The sequence below is a fragment of the Podarcis erhardii genome (assembly GCF_964252035.2).
Source record: "Podarcis erhardii genome assembly, chromosome: 5".
NCBI lineage: Eukaryota > Metazoa > Chordata > Lepidosauria > Squamata > Lacertidae > Podarcis > Podarcis erhardii.
Window position 1 is genome coordinate 2,094,818 of NC_138509.1, and position 18,483 is coordinate 2,113,300.

Here is an 18,483-nt window from a genome sequence, read left to right on the forward strand (position 1 = left end):
GCTGTACGCCGGCTCCCTCAGCCAGTAAAGCTAAATGAGTGCTGCAACCCCAGAGTCGGTCACGACTGGACCTAATGGTCAGGGGTCCCTTTACCTTTAAGGAGTCTCTATGGGAGTTATTGTAGTTAAAATGGGGTATCAGAGTTTTTAGGGGGCTAACCAGGTTGGGATAGCTGGCATAGCAAGCTTGTTGGGTTTTGAATGTTTTATGTAGATTTTTCAATTTCGTTGTTCTGTATGGAACAATGACAATAAAGATTATCGTAATTGTATAGAGTGGCAGGACTCTAAGGTTCATGTTATTTAAAATGTATATTTGTTATCTCCTTACTTTTAGACACAACAGAGGAACCAGCCCCGCAAGCCACCAATACAATAGGTTCTATCATTGGTGTGATTCTCACAGTTTTTTTGGTTGGTGCTATGTACTTTGTTTGCCAGAGAGTATTGTGTCAACGCATGAAAGGGGATGGAGAAACAATGAGCAATGACTATGTCGCACATGGACCAGCTTCTGTACCACTGGGCTATGTTCCTCACCCAAGCTCTCTCTCTGGATCTCTTCCTGGTTAGTCATCAGACATACAAGCATTTTGGAACTTTGTTGTCTCTTATGTTCTGTCTGAATGAAGCTTCTCATAGTTTTGCTGATGTGTGCCAACAAAACAATGTGAATTCTGGCTTCTATTTTTGGCAACTGGACTTGCAGAAGCTGCAACTAGAATCCTCAAACATTTTTATAATCAATTGGAGTTTTATGCACCACCCACTTCCTCCACTGGCGTAAGTGTGGCCATTCCTAGGCTCAAATATATCCCAATTAACAGTTTACTGAAGCCCTAATAGGCTGATAGGAGTGGTGCTGAAAAGTGATTAGAGGTAGACCTGGTGGTGTTATTGTGAACTCAGAACAAGGGTAGGTGGAGTGTGCCATGTGGAAGTATATGTTTTAAAACTTACCAACTAAAACATCCACTCTAACTTTCACCAGTCTGGTGCCTTAGAGCTTTATTGGACTGCATCTTCCATCACCCCCAGCAAGCCCAACTTAGGTGGCTAATGCTGATGGGAGTTGTTGTCCAGTATAGCTGGAGGGCACCAGGATGGCGATTGCTGGTCTAGTCCTTTTGATTGAGTGCTGGCTTTCCTCCTCCATCTTCAGATCATCTTGGCAGGAATCATAGAATCATAGAATCATAGAGTTGGAAGAATTAACTGCCTTCCAATAGCACTGTGTGTAGTAGTCTTTCCTAAAGTACATGCATACGCCAGACCTGGACACATTATCTAATAGCAACTAAAGCTCAATTATGCAACCTGTGTAAGTTATGCAAATTGAAAACGTTTGTATGATTTCTTAAACTTTGAATATTTACTTTTGCCGTCATTACCTTCCTAGTAAAAGTGGGTGTCCAGTATGTGGGTGATAGGACAGACCAGGAGGGATCTCCTTTATAGACATTTACAAACAAACAAAAAGCCCAAGCACAGGAACTGAGGGCTGTCAGCAAAAGTTGGTAGCAGAGAGACTGGCAGGCAAATTGCTTCCCTTCAACCCAGGACCCCAATGGAAGAAGGGTCATGTAAGCTGTGAGTTGTCACTTTACAGTTACTGTATTGTGTGAATAGTAGAAGTGGCCATGCAAGCAGGAAGCCCCCACAGAGCTGACCTCCAAAGCATCAGTGTCACAGATACTGGGAAGATGTGTGGGCAGGGTGACAGTGAGGGTGGGGTGGCATAGGAGTGCTGGACTGGCCCCACCTCTGCATCCGAACCACTCTACCCCCACCCCATCCCCAAAAGTGGCAGCACCCTACACAATCTGCAGGCCTAATATTCCATTTTCCCCAGTGGGTTTGCTGCTCCTTTCTCACTCTTATTCCCACTCGGTGGTTTAACAAACGTGTGTAGAAGTGGTACTTGGTGGAGATTCTTTAAAATGTGTAAAGCCTCCCTAAAAGAGTAGTTATTCATGTTATTTGGAGAAAATATGGGTGCTATTAAAGCTTGCTTGGGCATATGGTCCCTGCTATCCAGAATACTATTGTATTCTATATTGTCTTGTATACTATCAATGTTGTGAATGTTGATTAGTTTTCTTTCTGTTTTAGGAATGTCCCGTGGCAAATCTGTGATCAGCTCACTCAGTATTATGGGTGGAAGTAGTGGACCTCCATATGATAGGGCCCATGTTACTGGGGCATCATCCAGCAGTTCTTCAAGCACCAAGGGCACTTACTTCCCTCCAGTAAGTCACTTCTGATAAACTATTCTTTCTGTAATTTGTTGCACTGCTGAGCCTAGCTCTGAAAACTGGACCATAAAGTCTCTTTTTGCAGCACAAGAAAAGGACAAAGTTAGGTCAATATTCTAACAAATCTGTAATGTAATATTGAGCAGGAAAGCTAAATATTAGATAGATACTTATTATATAAATATTTTTTCTCCTTGGAGCTTTCAGTTTGAAGGCATAGTCTGAAGGTACACAATATAGCAACTTTTCTGAATCTAAGAAGATTTGAATCTGATCAGTGCCTTGATGGGAGACCACCATGGAATTCAGGGTACACTTTCTTAAATTCCACTATGGAAATAAGACATATAAATGAAGTGAAATAAAAGCAAATGCTTCTGAGCAGTAAAAATGAGTAGTATGTAAAACACTAGCATTTCCATATACCTACAGGATCACCATGCCTGACACATGCCCACTTGACTGCTTCGATTGGTAGAATTGGCACCACTACAGGTGCCAGATAATGCCCATTTTGCATTTGTAAGAACGTGATTGTTTAGCATGGCAGTGCCTGCACTTTGGAACTTCCTGCCTATTGCGATCAAGCAGTCACTTTCACTGTATTCTTTTCTGTGCCTGCTAAAAATGTTCTTGTTTAGACAAGCTTAGGTAAAGGTAGAGGTACCCCTGACTGTTAGGTCCAGTCACAAACGACTCTGGGGTTGCGCGCTCATCTCTCTATATAGGCTGAGGGAGCTGGCATTTGTCCGCAGACAGCTTCCGAGCAGCACACAGAAATGCTGTTTACCTTCCTGCCGGAGTGGTATCTATCTACTTGCACTTCGACATGCTTTCGAACTGCTAGGTGGGCAGGAGCAGGGACCGAGCAACGGGAGCTCACCCTGTTGCCGGGATTCGAACCGCCAACCTTCTGATTGGCAAGCCCTAGGCTTTGTGGTTTAGACCACAGCGCCACCCGCATCCCCCTTAGACAAGCTTAGCCAGATGCTTAGAAAATTGAGGTAATCTTAACCTGTTTTAGTATTTTAACTTTTGTATGTTTTAAAGTATGGTTGTGTTTTTTCTCAATTTTATTGTTTTATAGCTTTGAGGGTTTTGGGTTTTTTTAGAATCAAACAGTGTATAAATTTAATTAAGTAAATATATATGACATTGCTCAAAATTCTAAGAAACCCCCCCCCCAAAAAAAATCAATACACTTTTGAAAGGTTCAGTCGTGATTCAAAATGGTGTTTAACAGCAGACAAAAACCTGCTCCTTGATCTCAGCGACTGTCAAAATGGTTCCAATATATTATGAGGTGTCATAAAGAACGGACTGCAGGCCTAATCTTCCATGTTTTTCCAGTGGTTTTGCTGCTCCTTTCTCACCTTTATTCCCACTCAAGGTGGTTTAACAAACAACTTTCCAAAATATATACTAAATGGTAGAAGCTAGTGCTGTGCTTACTAAGGATTGGCTTACTACTGCTGTGCTTAAAATATTGCTTTTAAACTTTGTTATGGTTCTGTTAAAATTGTGTCCCCTCCTCTCCCTCTCTCCCAAAAGATTTTGAATCCTCCTCCATCACCAGCTACTGAGCGTTCACATTACACCATGGAATTTGGTTATTCTTCAAATAGTCCATCTACCCATCGGTCGTACAGGTAATTTTATTATTTGCATTCATTGGCACTGTAGTGCGGCATTTCAAATAAGTCTACTAAACCTGTCTAGCCCACAAACATTTTTACTCCATACATGGTGTGCATGTAGTCATTTGTAGTACACAAATGTCATGCGGAAAGAAAAGTCTGTCAGCATCGCCCTTGAGCCAGTGTACCAACTGGACTCATGCACTACAGCCCCGACTGGGCTAGGCGAGCTGGGTAGCACTGCCAGAGACCTCCTTTCCCACAGGAACAGGTCACAGTGCTGTGGACTCACAGCTTGGAGCTGAGAGCACCGGATTCACTGTCTCAATAATACAGTCGTTGCGCAGCAGCGTTTTGCAGAGTCTTGCAGAGTATAAACCACTCGGAGAGCAGCTCTGTAGAGTATCTTCCTTTTATTCTGTAACTACAGCTATAATACAAAACTATATACAGAGCTAAATATTCTGAGCATACATCAATGCTACTTTGAGTGCCTGCAGCTGCTCTTAGCAGCAACCTTATCTCTAAACACGATCTCTTGCACTCACTCTCCGATACACAGACTGACTCTCTCTCTCTCACACAGACTGACTCACTCACTTGACTAATTAAGTAGAGAGCAGTACATTGCTCCTCCTCTCTGTAGAGTCAGCAGAGACCTCAGGAGATTCTTGGGTATGGGAGGGGTGAAATCTCCCCATCCTCCCCCATTTCATCCGACCATTTCAAGAATCTTTAACATAACTGCAATTTGCACACACACTCCAAAAGTTGTTCTCTGCTTACAACCTTGGTAACATATTTGCAGGTATCTCTCTCCCCCCTTATCTAAGACACTTTATCACATCATTAAACAGTTACTACAACCACTCTGTGTCTATTAGGAAAGAGTTAAAACATAAATCTCAACCTGTAGCTCACACAAAATACACATTGTGAATACACAAATGAATAAGCAGCTTCTGGAAAAATCTTCACACACATTTCTTCCTCTCAAATACAAATTGACATTTCTAATTAGGCAGATTTGAACAAACCACTTTAAACACATGCTTGCTCCTTCAATCCTGATCCTTCAAATGTCAGGTAAGGAAATAAATGCAGCGTTTTGTGCTATTACTCTCAGCACACTTCATGCTAGGTTTAAAAACCCCACCAGAGTTGCATGTGACCGCAGTTTTAGCGAACTCTTCAGAAAACCTTTTCGGTGGTACACCCTTGGTTGTTATCTCAGATCTGCGCAAAACTCTTTGATCCTCTTGTTCTGGTGTTTCCTCCTCTTTGGGAGAATGGGGAGCTAAAGTATATGAAGCTGCTACGTCTGAGTCAGCGTCAGACTCACCTGAGGCTTTTCGGCTCTGATAATCTGTGCCATCATCTGGAACTACATTGGCATCAGGATTATCAATCACATCAGAACTTGCCTCCGTCTTAACTTTCTTTGCCTCTTTTGCACCATCATCACAAATGGGATGGCACTGAAAAATGCCAACTCTGTCCCATTGTGGATTGTCGTCAATACTCCTGGTCAGCCTTATGGTTTTTGTGTCTGTGATCAGGACACGATAAGACCCTTTCTCATATCCTAGGAAAACACCATGTTAGAATCATAGAATCATAGAATCATAGAGTTGGAAGAGACCACAAGGGCCATCGAGTCCAACCCCCTGCCAAGCAGGAAACACCATCAGAGCACTCCTGACATATGGTTGTCAAGCCTCTGCTTAAAGACCTCCAAAGAAGGAGACTCCACCACACTCCTTGGCAGCAAATTCCACTGTCAAACAGCTCTTACTGTCAGGAAGTTCTTCCTAATGTTTAGGTGGAATCTTTTTTCTTGTAGTTTGGAACCATTGCTCCGTGTCCGCTTCTCTGGAGCAGCAGAAAACAACCTTTCTCCCTCCTCTATGTGACATCCTTTTATATATTTGAACATGGCTATCATATCACCCCTTAACCTCCTCTTCTCCAGGCTAAACATGCCCAGCTCCCTTAGCCGTTCTTCATAAGGCATCGTTTCCAGGCCTTTGACCATTTTGGTTGCCCTCCTCTGGACACGTTCCAGTTTGTCAGTGTCCTTCTTGAACTGTGGTGCCCAGAACTGGACACAGTACTCCAGGTGAGGTCTGACCAGAGCAGAATACAGTGGCACTATTACTTCCCTTGATCTAGATGCAATACTCCTATTGATGCAGCCCAGAATTGCATTGGCTTTTTTAGCTGCCGCGTCACACTGTTGGCTCATGTCAAGTTTGTGGTCAACCAAGACTCCTAGATCCTTTTCACATGTACTGCTCTCAAGCCAGGTGTCACCCATCTTGTATTTGTGCCTCTCATTTTTTTTGCCCAAGTGCAATACTTTACATTTCTCCCTATTAAAATTCATCTTGTTTGTTTTGGCCCAGTTCTCTAATCTGTCAAGGTCGTTTTGAAGTGTGATCCTGTCCTCTGGGGTGTTAGCCACCCCTCCCAGTTTGGTGTCATCTGCAAATTTGATCAGGATGCCCTTGAGTCCATCATCCATGTCGTTGATAAAGATGTTGAATAAGACAGAACCCTGTGGCACCCCACTAGTCACTCTTCTCCAGGATGAAGAGGAACCATTGATGAGCACCCTTTGGGTTCGGTCAGTCAGCCAGTTACAAATCCACTGAGTGGTAGCATAGTCAAGTCCGCATTTTACCAGCTTCTTTACAGGAATATCATGGGGCACCTTGTCAAATGCCTTGCTGAAATCAAGGTAGGCTACATCCACTGCGTTCCCTTCGTCTACCAGGCTTGTAATTCTGTCAAAAAACGAGATCAGGTTCGTCTGACATGACTTATTTTTCAGAAATCCATGCTGACTATTGGTGATCACAGCATTCCTTTCTAGGTGCTCACAGACTGTTTGCTTAATGATCTGCTCCAGAATCTTCCTGGTATTGATGTCAGACTGACTGGGCGGTAATTATTTGGGTCCTCTCTTTTCCCCTTTTTGAAAATAGGGACAACATTTGCCCTCCTCCAGTCTGCCGGGACTTCGCCTGTTCTCCAGGAATTCTCGAAGATGATTGCCAGTGGTTCTGAGATCACATCTGCCAGTTCTTTTAATACTCTTGGATGCAGTTCATCTGGCCCTGGAGACTTGAATACATCTAAACTAGCCAAGTATTCTTGTACTATCTCCTTAGTTATTCTGGGCTGTGTTTCCTCTGCTGAATCATTTGCTCCAAATTCTTCAGGTCGGGCATTGTTTTCTTTATTGGAGAAGACTGAGGCAAAGAAGGCATTGAGGAGTTCAGCCCTTTCTGTGTCCCCTGTTTGCATTTCACCATCTTCTCCTCTGAGTGACCCCACTGTTTCTTTGTTCTTCCTTTTGCTACGAACATACCCATAAAAGCCTTTTTTGTTGCTTTTAACCTCTCTAGCAAGCCTGAGTTCATTCTGTGCTTTAGCTTTTCTGACTTTGTGTCTACACGTGCTGGCTATTTGTTTGAATTCTTCTTTGGTGGTTTCCCCCCTTTTCCATTTTTTGTACACATCCTTTTTAAATCTTAACTCAGTTAAAAGTTCTTTAGATAGCCACCCTGGCTTCTTTAGGCACCTTCCATGTTTCCGTCTCATTGGTATTGCCTGAAGTTGTGCTTTTACTATCTCCCTCTTAACAAACTCCCAGCCATCATGAACTCCCTTTCCTTTTAATATTACTGTCCATGGGATCTCACCCAGCACTTCCCTAAGTTTTATGAAGTCGGCTTTCTTAAAGTCAAGAAATTGAGTCCTAGTATGCTTGGCTGCTCCTTTCCGCTGTATAGTAAACTTCAGAAGAGCATGATCACTCGCGCCTAATGATCCTTCCACTTCTACCCCACTAACCAGGTCATCAACATTGGTTAGGACCAGATCTAAAATGGCTGTTCCTCTTGTTGCTTCTCCCACTTTCTGGACAACGAAGTTGTCTGCAAGGCCAGTGAGGAATCTGTTTGACCTTATGCTCTTGGCTGAGTTTGACATCCAGCAAATATCCGGGTAATTGAAGTCCCCCATTACTACTATCTCCCTTCCTTTTGCATGCTTGGCCATCTGTTCCAGGAAGGCATCATCTATGTCCTCCATTTGGCTTGGGGATCTATAGTAAACTCCCACAATGAGGTCCCTGTTATTCATCTCTCCCTTAATTTTGACCCAAATGCTCTCACTTTGGCTTTGAGGTTCTAAATCTTGGATCTCTTCACAGGTACAGTGGTGCCCCGCAAGACGAACGCCTCGCAAGACGGAAAACCCGCTAGACGAAAGGGTTTTCCGTTTTGGAGGCGCTTCGCTAAACGAATTTCTCTATGGGGTTGCTTCGCAAGACGAAAAAATCTTGCGAGTTCCCGCGGGTTTCCCCCCGCTTTTTTCGCCCTGTTCCTAAGCTGCTAAGCCGCTTAACAGCTGATCCGCTGATAAGCCGCTTCTCAGCTGATCGCTAAAAGCCGCTAGACCGCTAATAGCGCTAATCCGCTAAGCTGTCAATGGGCTTGCTTCGCAAGACGAAAAAACCGCTAGACGAAGAGAATCGCGGAACGGATTAATTTCGTCTTGCGAGGCACCACTGTATACACATCCCTGACATATAACGCCACTCCTCCTCCTTTCTTGTCTGGTCTGTTTCTCTGAAATAGATTGTAACCCTCCATTATTACATTCCAGTCGTGGGACTTATCCCACCAGGTTTCAGTGATGCCTATTATGTCATATTTAGTTTGCTGTACCAAGAGCTCAAGCTCATCTTGTTTATTACCCATGCTTTGCGCATTAGTGTACAGACATTGAAGTCCATTAATCATTCCCCTGTGTCTCTTATTTAAGGATTTTTTCTATGACATTTGGATGATCATCTTCATCAGTTGATAGACTCCTACCTTCAGGAGCACTGTCTTCCTCCCCCACATTAGTCAGTTTAAAGCCCTCCTGATGAGGTTTCTGAGATTTTTGGCAAAAACATTCCTCCCAACCGTTGTGAGGTGCAGCCCATCTCTTGCCAGAAGTCCATCTTCAAGAAACTGCAGTCTGTGATCTAAGAATCCAAACCGTTCCTGTTTACACCATTTGCGAAGCCAGCTGTTCACTTCCACTATTTTTCTCTCTCTCCCTGGGCCACGTCGTTCAGCTGGGAGGACAGATGAGATGACAATTTGTGCATTAAATTGCTTCAATTTCCTGCCCAGAGCCTCATAGTCTCTTTTGATCTTCTGGAGGCTATTGCTTGCAGTGTCATTGGTTCCCACATGAACCAAGAGGAAGGGGTATTTGTCAGTGGGTTTTATGATTCCGTGCAGTCGTTCAGTTACATCTTGGATCTTAGCCCCGGGGAGACAGCACACTTCCCGAGACATCTTGTCAGGCCCACAGATCACTGCTTCTGTTCCCCTCAGTAGGGAATCCCCTATCACCACTACACGCCTCCTCTTAGGTTTGGTTGGGGTTCTTCCGTGATCTCTCCGTTCCAAGGTCGCCTGCACATTCCCTGAGGACTGACTTTGCCGCTCGTCTTCATATACCTGATCGACTGTAACGAGGGAGAGATCCTCAAATGGAGTCTGCTCTTCGTCTTCCATTCTAGGGGAGAGGACCTCAAAGCGATTGTGTATTTCTAAACAATCAGAGCGAACCCTGGGCCTCCTACTTCTTTGAGTCACGTTTCTCCATATATCTGGCTCCTGTGTTGGTGAACTAGCCTGCTTCTCAGGGGAGTCCCTTGTCTCCTCCCTGGTGGAGACGGTGTGCTCTGTTGCTTCCAAGAAGAGCTCCAGCTCTCTAATTCTTTGGAGCGTAGCCACACGTTCCTCCAGTTGCTGGACTTTGTCTTTTAAGAGGGCAATCAACATGCAATTGCTGCAGGTAAAGCTGCCTGCAACCTTTGGCAAGATGGCAAACATTGTGCAGGAACCGCAGGCGACTGCAGCTGTTCCCTCACTCTCCATCTTGAGAACGTGTCGTTGGGGCTGGCTACAGTGGTTCTCCATCATAAGAAGCATGCAGACAGGACAAGTAACTCCCCCCCAAAAAAACCGTAGGTCTCCCCCAACAAACATTTGAGACTAGCTCCCCTAAATCTAAAGATAGATTAAATTGCGCGCGCCTAGTGGCACGCGGCGTTACCCTACAATCAGCCACAAGAAACACACACAGGAGAAAACCCTTTTTGCTCCTCCTTCAGCCGCTGCCCTACAAGCTCTGATAAGCTCCTCCCACAGCTAATCACCTACCTCAACAGAAACCCTGCCCCCTCTGACCTTTGCACAGGGAGAGCAGCTAATCAGCCACAAGAAACACACACAGGAGAAAACCCTTTTTGCTCCTCCTTCAGCCGCTGCCCTACAAGCTCCACGCTTACTCAGTTTGTCACCCTGCGAGGTGTGCACCCAAACCTCTGAACCAAAAATTTTAAAGTGCTTCACACATGGCTTCCTTCCGTGAAGCATCTCATATGGGGTGCAATTTACACTAGACTGGTACCTCCTGTTATACATGTGACAGAAAAACGAAAGAGCTTCGGCCCAAAAAGGATTGGGCAGCCCCGAATCATGTAACAGTGTTCTGATACCTTGCTGCAGGGTCTGGTTTATTCTCTCACATAAACCATTCTGCCAGGGCGATCTGGGCGTGGCAGTCCTATGCTCAATGCCCTGTTGAGAAAGAAAAGCCTCAAACTCCTCTGAACAAAACTCTCCACCCCTGTCAGTGAAAAAACAATGTACATTCTCATTATGTACATTCCTGAGCCATTTACAAAACTGACGAAACTTAGTAAAGGCTTCAGACTTTTTCTGCAGCATATAGACCCATGCATATTTAGAGTAGGAGTCTATCAAAACCATGAAAAACCTTGAATTGCCTCTAGAGAGCGCTAGAGGCCCCACTAAGTCTGCATGAATGACTTCGTATGGTTTCTTGGCCTCTCTCCCAGACTCTGTACCTTTGGGAGCTTGCCTTGCCTTACTCTCAGCACAAGAAACACATTTCATGTGGTAGGGACATTCTTTCAGCTTCATACCTTGAACCATATCAGGCATTTTTGCCACAGCCTGGAAATTCAAATGACCATAAACACGGTGGTAATAATGAATACATTGGTCATGCAACTTCTCATTCTTATCAATAGACAAATTGCAACACTCTTTCTCAGTTGCTTCTGCAGTACCTGTACCTGAAACAAAAGGCAATTGATACAGACCATTTACACATTTTGCATATAGAATGAGCTTGCCATCTCGACGAATTTCACAGCGAGATTTAGCAAACACCACCTTAAAACCCTGATGATCAAGCTGGGAAACACTCAACAAATTGTCCTGAATACCAGGCGCATACAGGACATTCTTAATAGTTGCATTCAGGCTCTTTAAGAACACAGTTCCCTTAGCCTCACTCGTGAGAACTGTCCCATCTGCTTGATGAATTTCTTTCTCTTGCTTCTCAAGCTGAACAAAGAGATCCTTATCTTTGGCTACGTGGTTGGTACAGCCAGAGTTGATCACGAAGAAACTCCGCCCACGTTGATTGGAGCAGCGAGAGATCAAGGCCTTTGAAGTAGCAGGTGCTTGGGGATTTCGTCCTCCTCCCCCTCTGCCTCTGAAGTTTCCCTTCTTCTTTGAAGATTTCTTGCAGCACTGGAAACTCAAATGGCCTTGTGCTCCACACGAAAAGCACCGCTTCAACTTTAGTGCTTTAACAGCAGCAGTTTCACTTTCACCTTCCCCGCTGAAAACTCAGGCACATTTTCAAGCACATTTTTAGCAGCACAGTCCCGGCTTTCTTTAACAGCCTGTCTGCGATCCCATTCATTCAAGAGCACGCTAGACACATAATCTTCTGTTAGCCGGTCAGCAGGCATTGTAGAAATCTGGGCAGCTACTCCATCGTAAGAATCATCTAGGCTATTTATCATCAGCATTGCAAACACAGCCTCTGAAATAGCCAGGTCTCGCTGAACAAGGTCCTGTCTGAGACGCTTTAACTGAGATAGATGGCTAGGCAAATCACCACCTTTCTGCAACTGTAACCTGCACAGCTTCTTGAAGAAAATCACACTGGAACCAGCATTTTGTCTCAGATGCATATCTCTCAACTTATGCCAAACAGCTTGTGCAGTCTCTTGACCCTCTAAGTTCACCAGCAAGTGGTCTGAAACACTCAAAACAATTGTCCCTCGGGCTTTCATATCTGCAGCACGCCACTCAGCCCAATCATCATCATCTTTATCTGGAGGGTCATCTTCTATCGTGTGAAATAGCTTTTCCCTCTGTAAAAGCGCTTTCATCTTAACTTGCCAAACTGCATAGTTTTCAGGCGTGAGGAGGGGAAAAGATAGAGCCATCTGGCCAGAATGTGCACAGGCCATGTCTGCTATTACTTAGAGCAAGACACTTCCCTCGTGCAAACACAGATAAAGCCTTGGACTTCTTCAGCCACTCTCTCTCCCAGTCAGAGCGCAATTAACAGGCAAACAGGGATGCTATCTTCTTTCTTTGGCAGTCAGCAACATACCTCAAGCAGCAGCAACAGCAACAGCAACAGCGGCAGCTTGAACACTCTGCTCCAACACAGCTCTGCTTCTAGGCACCACAAATCAGTCCAGCATGCAGCCTCCGTTCCGCCGTCCAGCGATCAGCAACAGAAACCTCTGATGACTGGGATGACTGGAAAAATGACTGGTCAGACGACTGGGCCCATAACCGATGTCAGCATCGCCCTTGAACCAGTGTACCAACTGGACTCATGCACTACAGCCCCGACTGGGCTAGGCGAGCTGGGTAGCCCTGCCAGAGACCTCCTTTCCCACAGGAACAGGTCACAGTGCTGTGGACTCACAGCTTGGAGCTGAGAGCACCGGATTCACTGTCTCAATAATACAGTCGTTGCGCAGCAGCGTTTTGCAGAGTCTTGCAGAGTATAAACCACTCGGAGAGCAGCTCTGTAGAGTATCTTCCTTTTATTCTGTAACTACAGCTATAATACAAAACTATATACAGAGCTAAATATTCTGAGCATACATCAATGCTACTTTGAGTGCCTGCAGCTGCTCTTAGCAGCAACCTTATCTCTAAACACGATCTCTTGCACTCACTCTCCGATACACTGACTGACTCTCTCTCTCTCACACAGACTGACTCACTCACTTGACTAATTAAGTAGAGAGCAGTACATTGCTCCTCCTCTCTGTAGAGTCAGCAGAGACCTCAGGAGATTCTTGGGTATGGGAGGGGTGAAATCTCCTCAAAGACTCCTCCTCCCACTTCACAAAACTCCATCCAGAGACTGCCCTGGCTTACAGGGGGCTGTTTACAAGCTTGCACCTGTGCCAGCTGCTTTCTTAGCAGTGAATCAAAGGCACCTTTAATTCCCAATATTTGTAAGCCCATGGACTGCCTTTGGGATGGCCAATTGGGTTGTCTTTTGGGGTATGCATATATGCTTCCCGAGCCAGGACAGTGTCAAAATGGAAGGCAAAAGAAGAGAATGAATATACCACTCCCTGAGCAAATAAGATTTACTGAAATTTCATGCAAAGCAGGTCTTTCCTTGCACTGTGGAGGCTACACTGGGAGCTGCCTTCATTTTTCATTTAATGCAAAAGCTGTCTAAGGAGAAAAACATAAAATGTGTTTGGACCTTTCCAAAATGTCTTTTTATTGTGCATTTATGATTATTTGTTGTGTTAATAATAGGATCAAGGCAGTCAAGCACAATCTCACTTTCCATACTGTTTGTGCCTGCAAAATGTTCAGGACTGACATACTGCTTCATTTTCCTATCAGTGCATGTCCCATAGTTTCCTGCTGAAATCCTGTAACTTTTTATACCACAAATAGCTCAGATAGCTCAGTTGGTTAGAGCATGGTCCTGATAACGCCAAGGTTCAATCCCTGTAAGGGACAGCTGCATATTCCTGCATTGCAGAGGGTTGTATTAGATGATGCTCAGGGTCGCTTCCAACTCTGATTCTATGAAATGTTCTGGGTTATGTTGCTGCTTTTGTTTTGATCCTGCCTTTGTTGGGCACATATTTCCCTTCCAGATGGCAGTAGTGCTGTAGTGCTCTAACATTGGGGAACCATTGCAGGACAGCTAATAAAGTGAAATTGATGTGTGGATGGTGCAATATCAATCAGCCATCAATGCACTTTTATTGCACCAACAGCATGTTGCAGGAAACACCCACACCCACAAAAACAACCCTTTGCCTACTGATCATATTGGCATGTTGCATGGTCAAGGAAATCTGAGATTCCTTTCAAATGTTGATGCGTCTTTCCTTCCTAACTCTTTTTTTCCATTCCCATCCCAGTTACAGGCCATACAGCTACCGGCATTTTGCCCCTCCCACTACACCATGCAGCACAGATGTTTGTGACAGTGACTACGCCCCCAGCCGTAGAGTGATGGCAACTGTGGGAAAGGGTTACACCAGTGATTTGAACTATGATTCTGAGCCTGTACCCCCACCGCCCACACCACGCAGCCAGTACTTATCGGCAGAGGAGAACTATGAGAGCTGCCCACCATCTCCATACACAGAACGGAGTTACTCTCACCACCTCTACCCACCGCCCCCTTCTCCTTGCACAGACTCCTCATGAGAGACTCCCTCCCTCCTTTGACTGCCTCCAACCCACCAGTGTAAATACTAACTGTCCTTATCAAGAGGGGGGAGGACATGAGGCAGGCTATAGTCTGTACAGCTGAAAATTATTAAATGAGGGTGGGGGTTATATTGCATATATCTTGTACAGAAAGGGGGTGGGGAGAGAGAAAGAAGGTTATTTATATATTTTCCTAAAACAGTTTGCTGCTTTGTGCCATAAGAAAATTTTAAAATTTGTATACGAAGTTTGTTGTTTATTTTTCCAAATGGAACACAAGAAGATGCCTTAAAATTTGTGAAGTGACTGAGCACATAGGGAAATAGAAGGATCAAGGTTGTATTGCTGTTCAATGAGCCAAACACCAAAAAGGAAAAGAAGAGAGCTTTTGACAAGGAATAGAACTAAGGGAACCGGCCACAAAGCAGCATATCTAAACGTCTTCAAAGAGCTGAATAACCTCTGGCATTTGCTCTGATGGACCAGCTGAAGAAAACTGATAACTAAAGGGCTTTATTCTCAGAAGTGAAATCATGGATGCTTATACACTTTTGAAAATGGCACCTTTTTGCTTAATTCACATTTTCTGAAGTAGCCAAGTTGCATCATTTCTACGTTTGTCCCTTTCTAGGTGTTCTATCATTTTCTTGGCTGTGGTTATGTTTCAAGTCGCTGTGTGTGTGCTAAAAAGAACAATATAGGTGTTCAATGGATTGTGGCTGTTTATTGGGTGCCACAATAACCTTCTGAGAGGAGAATAAGGAGTGGGCCTCGAGCTTGCTTACTTCTTCCCTTATGTCTCCCTGCTCCATTTTGCAGGGCCAGGAAGGTCTCTTTGTTAGCATCAGTCTGCTGTAAGAGAAGCGAGAGAAGGAGTGCACAAACTTGAGGACTGTTCCTAGTTCCACCACCATGTTAACTCTTTGGAGCTGAGTAAAGAATGAATGGGCCTTTTGTGAATATGTAAGTGTGTGTGGGTGCATGTGTGTGAGAGGAGTCTCCCCCCCCCCTTCCTTTCCTGGCAGTACAATAGGATTATGTTATACCAGGTCAGAGCTATTCCCATCATAAAGACAAGGGTAATTATACCTGAATACCTTTTCCTGCCAGCGCTTTAAAATGTTTCAGTGCCCTGAAAAGGTGTTGTATAAAAATATAATGACATCATCATCATCATCATTATCATCATCTAGATGTCATATTTATAAACTATAAAATTTTACTTTCAGTTCTTAGTTTAATGTAAATGAAATGTTATGTTCTTGCAGTACTTTCAGTGTCTAGTGAATACCGCAGTATACAATGCTTACATATATATTTTAAAATGATATTTTTCTTTATTAGGAAACATTTAAGTGTTTTTCATTCAGGATGCACTCTGGACCTCCTTGGTTGTTTGAAACACGTCTTCCTGTTGAAGTTAAGTAACCCAGTCTTTGCAGTGCAATTTCCACTTCCTCTTCTATGGCAGAAATTCAGTTCTTAAGCATAAACTGCTGTGAACAACAGGTTTTTTTACCATCATTCTTTGCCAAAGTATTTTGTTATCTATCTATCTAGTTAGTTTCATTTTCTCTACAACCCTTCCCTGATTTGAAGGGGGTGCCAGGGCTTCATTTTATGGCAGCTTTACATGCTGGCAAGAAATCAACATGTGAAAAAAGCTTTTCTGAAGTTCAGGCTTTGGAACTTGGACAGCTATCACAAAGAGGCTACAGAGCCTTTCTGCTAGAATAAAAATAATAGTATTGTTACACTGATTGTAAATAGATGTCAGGAAATCCCATTATTTTCACTAAGAGCTGTTTCATACATTTTGTGGAAATCATATTAGCCATGATTGCATCTGCATTACCACATTGGATGCTGAACTAATGAGAAAAACACAAAATTGAGATGTGCGTTTTCAAAAACTTGGGAATACAGAATAGACATGTCCCGGAAAGTTGCAATGGGCTACTCCTCCTTAGAGCCTCCTCCTATTGTATTTAGAAATAAATCACAATTTCATGCTTTGTGTCATGCAGGAAATACTAGTATAATATCAGCATGGGCATGGCAGCCACAACTACTATATAAAAGAAGCCCTTTTATGTCTGAAAGTTTATAGGCTCCAAACATGACCTGCCTTTGAATCTGTAACTTTCATGGGGTTTGGGGATTTGTTTGGTTTTTTTGGGTTTTTTTGACTAACTTGTGCACTGTTACATTTCATTCTCAGAAGCTCACTTTTATTTCAACTACATGAGCAACCTTGGCATTTGGAAATCTAATGGATGTACACTATGTGCCTGAAGAAGCTTTAAAGGAAATCTATTTGTATTCTAGACCTAAGTGCATTGACATAGAAGTAAACTTAAATGAGTTAAATGAAATTTGCTTCCAAAGTTATGCTTGTCAGGATTGCAGGCCAAATTTTGGAATTAGGCTTGGTTTCAAAGGCTAGTTTGTACATTTCTACAACCCCCCCCCCCAAAAAAAGAAAGTGCTGAATTACAGGAGCTTCATTTCACAAACTTGGAAGTTATCTAGCTGTCCATTTTGAATTTTTGAACAGAAAATTTTTTCCTGGGATCACCTGGAAGTTGCAGAATAAGGAAACTTCATGCAATACCTAATCTGTGAAGAATATTTGAGGTTGAACAGAGGCTGTACTGCTGGTGGGAAGTGACCATTCATTGTTGACAGAACACCATTCTGACTGGGAATTAGCCCATATAAAATTGCACTGGGGAATTCAGAATATTGTGTTGCTTTATCTCAATCCAAATGTTTGTACTGCGTTGGCAACAATCTTCTTCTTGCAAAGTGTGTATTTGTGCCAATTTCTTTTACAAGGTGGTTGAGCTTATGCTGTGCTGTGCTATCTTCTTTCAGTGATGGAGCCAAGATTTCTTGCCTCCTGTGCAAATTCATTTAGATGACAGATAACTGTCAATTTTTTGTGGTGCACGCAGGACCAACCCTCGAAAGAAAGCCACTAACTTAGAGCAAATGCTATCTTGAGTCAAGCCAAGGATAAGCTGTTTCGCATCTCTGTAGATCAACAGTTGCATACTAAAACAAATCAATCTAAGAGTTGAATTTACATTTGAAGATGAGCAAGAGCACTAAGAATAGAATCTTTGTTCTTGTTTATAAAATTGAAAGTGCAATAATATAATAAAATAAAAAGAATAGAATGAAACCATTCTCGGTGCCTAGCTTGTCAGCTTGACTTGCACCATTTCTTCCACCTCTGTACAGTGTAGTGTCGTGGCTTGACTTTTCCTGTAATGCTCTGTTCATCATTACCCATGTTTTGCCTATAGCAACAGAAGGGCTTTCCACCACCAAGAATCAGGGAGAAGGCTTGGCTAGAAAGAAATACAGGGTGGAGGCATCCAAAGTCACAGGAGAAAATTACATTTATTTGCGGGTGCTCTCCCACTTTCTTCAGCCTAACATGTTTTGAGTTTAGCTCTTCACCAGAGGTAGAGAGGTAGTAGTCAGTCACTTTTTGTTCCCTGAACCAAGGAGCTGCTTTCACTTTGGAGGCCATTTATACCCAACAGAAAACTTTCTCCTGGCTTCTGTTTTCCACTAGCTGTCAGGATCCTTCCCCATATCATCCCCACAATTTTATGAAAGATTGTGTGAACAGGCTTCTTGCGCATATGGACCTATGCAAAGGGCAGCCAGGTCACAGGTTATGGAGTTTGGTACCACAAGATGTGGTGATGGCCAGCAACTCTGACTGCTTTCAAGGGGAATGGGACAAACCCAGGGAGGCTGTCAGGGGCTAGATTATTATGTCAGCATATAACCATTAAGACTTTATATGCAAAGTCCTATTGGTTATATGCTGACTGCAGAGGCATCTGGTTAGCCACTGTGAGAAACAGGATGCTGGGCTGGGTGGGCTCTTGGACTGATCCTGTAGGTCCTTCTCTTAGGATGCATGGGCATCCATTTGCCACCATGCGAAGACAATCCTTAGTC

The 18,483-nt window shown here is 43.7% G+C and overlaps 1 protein-coding gene across 4 annotated transcripts in view; it reads left to right on the forward strand.

Annotated features, from left to right (window-relative positions):
- The window catches only part of LRP6 (LDL receptor related protein 6), a 107,159-nt gene extending 92,419 nt beyond the window's left edge, over positions 1-14,740 (forward strand). For all 4 annotated transcript variants that reach the window (XM_081861346.1, XM_081861344.1, XM_081861345.1 and 1 more), the window contains 4 exons: positions 338-568; positions 2,113-2,249; positions 3,807-3,904; positions 14,208-14,740. In XM_081861346.1, the coding sequence (XP_081717472.1) occupies positions 338-568; positions 2,113-2,249; positions 3,807-3,904; positions 14,208-14,499 (758 nt within the window). In that variant the 3' untranslated portion in view covers positions 14,500-14,740. The remainder of the gene's footprint in view (positions 1-337; positions 569-2,112; positions 2,250-3,806; positions 3,905-14,207) is intronic.
- Positions 14,741-18,483: the final 3,743 nt, after the last annotated feature.